The sequence below is a fragment of the Silene latifolia genome, chromosome 5 (genome assembly GCF_048544455.1).
Source record: "Silene latifolia isolate original U9 population chromosome 5, ASM4854445v1, whole genome shotgun sequence".
Taxonomy (NCBI): Eukaryota; Viridiplantae; Streptophyta; class Magnoliopsida; order Caryophyllales; family Caryophyllaceae; genus Silene; species Silene latifolia.
In genome coordinates, this window is record NC_133530.1 from 66,177,075 (window position 1) to 66,184,996 (window position 7,922).

Sequence of the window (7,922 nt, forward strand, 5' to 3'; positions counted from 1 at the left end):
AGGCAGCACGCGATAGCTACGCAGACTCCCCTTTTGTGGATGACATAGCCCTCGTCGGTGTCCCCAAAGGATGCGTGCCACCAGCCATGACGCTCTACGACAGGCCCACGGATCCTCTCGATCACATCAACCATTACAAGAAGAAGATGATGGTGTAACTGCGACAGGATCTCTAAAGGAAGCTTGTATGTACAAGGGGTTCGGGTCCACGCTGTCCGGAGCAGCCTTGCAGTGGTTCGTCAGCCTGCCCAACAAGAGCATAGCCCGTTTTTCCGACTTAGTCAACACCTTCCACCAGCAGTTCGCTAGTAGCCGCAAACTAGAAAAACAAACCAGCGACCTGTATTGGATAGTACAAGGACCCGAAGAGTCTGCCCGAGATTTTCTGAACAGGTTCAACAGGGAGAAGGTTGTAATTCCCCGGTGCGACATAGCCACAGCTATAGAAATCTTCCGCCAAGGACTCCCCCAGGATTCAGACTTGTACAAAGACCTGACCAAATATCCATGCACTACCTTCGAGGAAGTTCAAACAAAAGCAATTGTTGTTATGAGACTAGAATAAGACTCGAGATCCAGGAGAGCTACCTATGGCACGGACCATACACCCAGAAAGGCACCTGTGGAGAAGCAGAGCGAGAGATCCAAACCCTACAGTAGACCTCTGAACAAAGTCTCCCAGAGCTCAGGAGGAAATAATAACTCCAAACCACCTCCGAAGGTAAGTGAATATAAATTCTCGACTAACCTTGCAGGAGTGCTCAGGGCCCTGAAGGAGATACAGGGAGTTAGATGGCCCAGGAAGCGGACCGACGAGCGTCCTAACGATAAGAGGGACTCCAGCAATAGGTGTGAATACCACGATGACATAGGCCACGACATCGATGAATGCTACCCCTTGAGAAGACAAATCAAATTCCAGTACGATCGAGGAAACCTGGACCCTCTCTTACCAGGAGGCTCCACCAAAGTAAACTCCACTAACCAGGTTCTGCCCTCTCCTCCACTTGTGTGCACTAGAATTGTGAATATTATTACAGGAGGCACAAAATTATGCGGGTTGGCTTACTCAGTAGCCAAGAGGCACGCCACACAACCTAAAGTAGACAAGCCAGAATTCTCCTATAGAACCAGCCGCCAGGACCTTCCAGCAGTCACCTTTGAGGAGACGAATGCAAAAACCACTCCAAAGCAGCACCATGACGCCCTGATCATCACCGTCCCCATAGGGAACTGCGAGGTGAAAAAGATTCTGGTGGATATAGGAAGCTCCGTCAACTTGATCATATTAGAGACGCTCAAGGGCATGGGATTCAGCGAGAAAGACCTAGCAAAGAACGTAATCCCCTTGGTCGGTTTCAGTGGTGAAACAAAGCACTCTCTAGGAGAAATTGTCATCCCAACCTACGCCAAAGGAGTCAACAAACAGGTAAGATACTTGGTTATTGATGGGCCCTCTTCTTACAATGTGATCCTTGGCAGGCTCTGGATCCACGAAGTTAGCCTGGACGTGCTGCAACCAGAGCGGACCGTACTAATTGGATCAGAATGCACAGGTAATATCCGCCAGGAACTTGTTCAATTGTTAAAAACTAACATGGATTGCTTTGCTTGGTCACACAAAGATATGGTAGGGATAGATCCTAGCGTAATAACACACAAGCTAAGCGTGGATCCAAGTTATAAACCTGTCCATCAAAAGAGGAGGAAGTTTGCCCCAGAAAGGAACCAGGTCATAAACCAGGAGGTAGATAACCGCACGCTAGAAAAATCGGGAAGTCAAGTACCCAGAATGGCTATCTAATGTGGTGGTGGTTCCAAAAAAGAATGGCAAGTGGACAGTCTGCGTTGATTTTACGGATGTAAATAAAGCTTGCTCTAAGGACCTATTTCCCCTACCACACATAGATGCCATGGTGGATGCTACAGCTGGCCATGAGATGCTCACATTCGTGGATGCTTGGAGTGGATACAATCAGATCAAGATGTATCCTGATGATCAGGAGAAAACAGCATTATGGTAGAACGAGGTATCTATTGTTATAACGTAATGCCCTTTGGACTTAAGAATGCAGGATCCACCTACCAACGGCTGGTAAATACGATGTTCAAAGAGCAAATAGGCCATACCATGGAAGTGTACATCGATGATATGGTGGTAAAATCGAAACTAGTTGTACAACACGTCGAGTACCTGGCTGACACCTACAGCACCCTGAGAAAATACAAAATGAAGCTGAACCCGTCAAAGTGTACCTTTGGAGTCTCCAGCGGGAAATTCCTAGGATACATGGTTACCTAGAGGGGGATAGAAGCCATCACTGAGAAAATGAGGGCCATACTCCAGCTAGAGTCACCTCAAAAGCCGAAAGACGTACAACGCCTTACAGGAAGAGTGGCTGCTCTGAATAGGTTCATAGCAAGATCCTCATACAGATGCAGGCTGTTCTACGATATCTTAAGGAAGAGTTAGAGATTCGAGTGGCGGAGAAGCATGAGAAAGCACTCAGCGAGCTAAAACGCTATCTCAGCACTCCACCCCTTTTGTCGAAACCAGAACCCGAAGAGCCCTTGTTTTTGTATCTATCAGTAACTGAGGTGGCAGTCAGTGCAGTGCTAGTACGAGAGCAGGAAGGGGCACAACATCCATTATACTACATCAGTAAGTCTCTGCTGCCTGCGGAGACCAGGTATACCTCACTTGAAAAACTCGTACTCGCACTCGTTACAGCATCCTGTAAGTTGCGTCCTTATTTGGAGTCACATACTATCTCTGTGGTAACTAACTATCCTCTCAAGGCTATAATGAGAAAACCAGAATTATCAGGGAGAATGGCCAAATGGTCCATGCATCTGAGTAGCTACGACCTGAGATTTGAACCTCGTGCAGCAATCAAGTCCCAGGCTCTAGCAGACTTTGTATCCGACTTCTACCCCGCCTTAAAATCCCAGGCGGAAAAGGACGTCCTCACCCTGGAGGAAGATAAAGGTGAGCAGCTGTGGGAAATGAATGTGGATGGTGCTTCCAACACGAAGGGAGCTGGGGTTGGACTGGTCCTTAGGTCACCTCAAGGGGACCTCATCGTCCAGGAATTTCGATGCGAATTCAAAGCCACCAACAACGAGGCAAAATACGAAGCCTTGATCCTCGGTCTACAGCTAGCTCTAAATCTGAAAATCAGGCACCTCCAGGTATACAGCGACTCCCAACTTATAGTAAACCATGTGAATAACTCTTATGCAGCCAGGGACTCCACAATGATGGCCTACCTAGAAGTGGCAAAGGAGTTGATGTTGGAGGTGGTGTCCTCCAGTTAGTGCGGATAACGTCATTGCATGTACACTTGTACGGACAAGTGGGAGCTTGTTGGGGCTGGTGTCCTCTACAGTTAGTGCAAGGACATATAAATCTCTAAAAGGATCAAAGGGTATACTTTTGTATTATTATCAGTTGGTCCACGTTTATCAATAACGGTTGGCTTGCTAGATAAGTTTGACGTTATTGTCATACAGATGGCGGTGATCAACTGGTCCCTAAAAGTCACACCTATAGGATACGTTTGAGAGATGTGACGGTATGAAAATACAGTCATGTTGATGCCTAATATGACTAAGCATTTAGTCGGAGTTATTGACTGATAATAAGTCAAACGCGATGTTGAGATAATTATTTAATACAGATTAAATAATACGGGCTAAGGCGAATTAAGCGGTTAATTCGTAAATTAAATATAAACGGTTATATTTGATTAATGTATATTGAATTAATTATACAATATTGTCTTTGTCGGACATGTATTAATATGTCGACTAATCCTTGTTACTAGTCGATATTTTAATAACCGATAACCGATGACGATTTATAATAAAACCGCGTCATATACATTTAGCAATTTCGAGTCGGATCACGAGTTTAATAAGGAGGAAGTGGAAAGCCCACTCCCCCCCTTAAGCAAACCCACGGACCGAACCAAGGAGGAACAAAAAGGAGAGCTCCTCTCCTTTGTGACCTAATTCACTCATTTGCAAAATAATTAGGGTTTTGAGAGAATTTTCCTCTGAAAATCCTAGATCTCACATCGAAAAACCTCACATAAACTCTCTCAATATTTCAAGGCAATTAGAGAGTACTTTCTAGCACAAGGGGCATAGTCTCAGACGGTCTTGGGTGCAACGATTAGGAGGAAATCTACTTTGATTTCTGTTCTTAGGCCGAATTCTCAAGGACCCGAGGTTGATTCTTTATTCCTTATCATTTCTCTTGTATTTATGTTTTATGACGATAATCACATGTTAAAGATACGTTATAGTCCTAAAATTTAAGGGAATTTTACGGATATTTCCCTACAAGTGGTATCAGAGCGAGGCCACGTATATTTTTCATTGTGATTTTCATAAAAACATTTTGAAACGATTTTTATTGTCTCGAAAACCGTGCGGCCTCATGTGTTTCACGGCTGTTTCGTGTTTGTTTTCGATCTGTTTTATGCATATTGTTATTTTATACGGAAATTATAGCAATATGTTAAGGTTTTGTCAAATTGTTGTTTTGATTTTATACGTATTAGATCAAAATCACCATTGGTTTTGTTTTGACAAATGTTTTCACGAGGGTTTTTAATTTTCAGAACTGTTTTGGTCTCGATCGAGTGGATTTCTAATCGATCGAGAGCTTTTCTGACTTGTTTTTGCTCGATCGAGTACATGTTATACTCGATCGACCTGTTTTAAAACCCCATCTGTTCGATCGAGAAGTCCTCGTGCTCGATCGAACAGGTTTGCTAATATAAGTCCTCGATCGACCTCTAGTTTAGTCGATCGAGCACTTCCTGTTTGGCAATCCTCTCGATCGAATGGCAGCCTCAGTCGATCGAGCCCTTTTCTTCCTCGATCGAGGACATTTCATCTTTGGCAGCGTTGAAATTTTATTCCTTTTGTTTTAAATTTTCTTTTGGCCATAAAATATACATTATACGGATATTGTACACTCGCTTGATAGTGAAACGGTTCACTCACGTACCATATAGTTATTTTAAAGCGAATTTAAAGTAACGGATTATCACGGATTAAAATTAAGTTGATAGAAGCGGTTTTGTCACATAATTTTAATCGTTAAAAGGTGGTTTGGATAAATTTAACATAATTACGGAATTATGTCACGAACAAATTTCTATTTTAGTTGATGCATTTCTTTTTATCGTTATTTTGGATGCCTTGAATGCTTTTAATTACGTATTCATTTTTACAAACGGTTGTAACTTAGTGTGGCCTTAGTAGAACGTGTTACCGTAATGATGGAACACGGTCTTGGTTGTATTTTGAGATCTCGCATCTCCGTTTTGGTTTTTTCCTTGTAATTACAGTTTTATTTAGAATGTAAATAGGTTTATATTTTGTAAATTTTAATTGTAATTTTGAGAAGACCAAAGATGGAGACCGGATACTCACTCCCGTTGCATGAAAAAGATGGAACATCAAGACAAGCTTTTAGGGTCCAACGGTGGATTCCAAAGTTGTATTATGTTTTTTTTACTAGGATAGGCCACACTAGGAATTTTTATTTACGTTTTGCATTCTTTTATTTATTTTATCGTAACGATAGATTGCATCATATTCCGCCTAAAAACCAAACCACCTAATAATTGCATGAAAACTGACTCATATAGAGGTCACGCGTTAGTTTTCTTTGATATACAGATATCACACGTTTTAATTAAGCCATCACCTAAGTCAATTCATTCACGCAATGCTAGTTTTTCGTTCACTTAAAATGAATTAAAACTAAGTTGATGGGATCTTCCTCGTATAAACAAAAATTGAGAACAGTCTTTATAGGTCAAACTCCAATGAATCCCTTCTTCGTCGGTAGGCATAATATGACCCCTTCTACGTCGGGTAAGTTGGAACTGATTGACCTATTTTATCTCAACACTATGGTCACTAAACGATCCTGTGATTATGGTGGACTATAGATAGGATTTACGGAAATCTATCGACCAAGAGTTCTAACGATAGAACTAGCTAAACAGTTGGCTTATCAATTTATGGAAATTGAGTCTTGGGATCACTTGTATTATTCTTGAGGGAGATCAATTATGCAAGTGCAACGAGTCTACACGATTAAAATGAATTTTTAATAGACTTAAATCACCTCGATGAGTTGCTTATTTCGTTTTGTTTTTCCTTTCTTTTTCAGTGTAGATCACGATCACTTAAACTGCTAATAACAAAATGGTGGCCGTCTCGACGACCCAATGCCAAGTGCCACATTGGACCGTGAGTCCTGGCTTCGGATCTTCATGAATCAGATGAATCAGTCTACTCGACTGAAGAATGATGGATCAAACTTCGCGGACTGGGAGGCGGCATTACGGAATGCTGCCGCAGTTGACGGGAAACTCAAATTTCTGACAGAGCCCATCCCGTCAAACCCAGGTCCCACGGCTGGAGCTAACGAGATCGCCAAGTATAACGATTTCGTCATGGAAGCGGGTGCGATTAAAAACGTACTCATTTTTGCAATGGAATCCAATTTGCAGAAACGCTTCATAGCCCAAGGTGCAAACAAGATTTTCACCACGCTCACTAAGGAACTCTCGAAAGCACCGAGAATCGTGACCTATGAGCATACCACTCGCTTCTTTGATGCGAGACTCCAGAAGGGCCAACCGGTTAGCCCACACATTCTCAGCATGATTGAGAATGTCGAGAGACTGGAGGCGCTTGATTGTAAAATCAGCGAGAACATCGTGATTGACCACAGGCTTCATTCACTCCACGATGGTTTTGCGCTCTTTAGAGCGAATTACTATATGAATGATTTGAAGAAAAGTCCTCATGAACTACACTCCCTTCTCGTACAGACCGAGAAGGACATGAAGTTTAGTGGGAGCCGGAAACAGGATTTTCTCGTTGTGTCAAACAAGGGCAAGGGAAAGGGCAAAGTTCAGCCAGGCCTAGCAGTAGGTAAACCGAAGTTTAAGAAGTCGGGATCAGGTAAGAGTGGGCCTGGTGAGTCGAGCACCTCATCAGGCGCGACAAAGAGCAAGACCGAAAACATGGAATGCCATCACTGCCACAATCTTTGGGCATTGGAGGCGTACATGTCTGTTTACCATGAGGACATAAAAGCGGTCGCGTTAAACCTGTTGGTATGTCTTCTTCCTCTTCTACTTTTATTCATATGATTGAGATTAACCACGCAAGTTACGGAACTTGGGTACTAGATACTGGTTGTGGTTCTCATCTGTGTAATCATGTGCAGGGGCTCCGAAACATCGAACCCCTCGTAAAGGGTGAGGTGGACCTGCGTGTCGGGAACGGAGCACGAGTGGCTGCCGTCTCGAGGGGAACATACGTGTGTAGATACCTCATTTCTGCACCCCTCGCAAACCACCCGGTGATGATTGGGCCGCATGTTTGATACGCGGAACGATTTGTGACAGTTCGTAAGATTATCGTCAAGTGATTGCTCAAATATTAATGTCTACCTCTTAGTTGTCATCTACGTCCCGATACGGTCGTTTTGGCAGTAATTAGAGTACATTCGGAGTCCGGTCAAAACCGTTTCCATTTTCGATAACCGTTAAATCCCGAGTCGAATGTTCGGAATGTTAGGATATTTCTATTCCATATTTCACAAATTTTATCTTTTGGCAAATAATATCCCGTAATATTCATAAGATATTAGAATTATTTCCGTCCTACCATAACTCAAACGCGGAAATCTTTCTTCAGCAGGAGGAAACCTCCTGGGAATAGACGCAGCAGGCGCTGCGCCTCTTCCAAGAGACGCAGTAGCTCGCTGCGCCTCTTCCCGAGCCCTTTTTGCATATTTCACGTATCTTTTTCATATCTTTCCGAGATTCACTTCCAAAGAGTCTCTGAAACCCTAATTCCGTCGTGTGATTAGTATAAATAGG

The 7,922-nt window shown here is 43.1% G+C and overlaps 1 protein-coding gene across 1 annotated transcript; it reads left to right on the forward strand.

Annotated features, from left to right (window-relative positions):
- The first annotated feature begins 2,436 nt into the window (after nucleotides 1-2,436).
- LOC141655457 (uncharacterized) lies at nucleotides 2,437-3,318 on the forward strand. Its single transcript, XM_074462537.1, has one exon. It carries the CDS (start codon nucleotides 2,437-2,439, stop codon nucleotides 3,316-3,318), a length of 882 nt encoding a protein of 293 aa, XP_074318638.1.
- The last annotated feature ends 4,604 nt before the right edge of the window (nucleotides 3,319-7,922 follow it).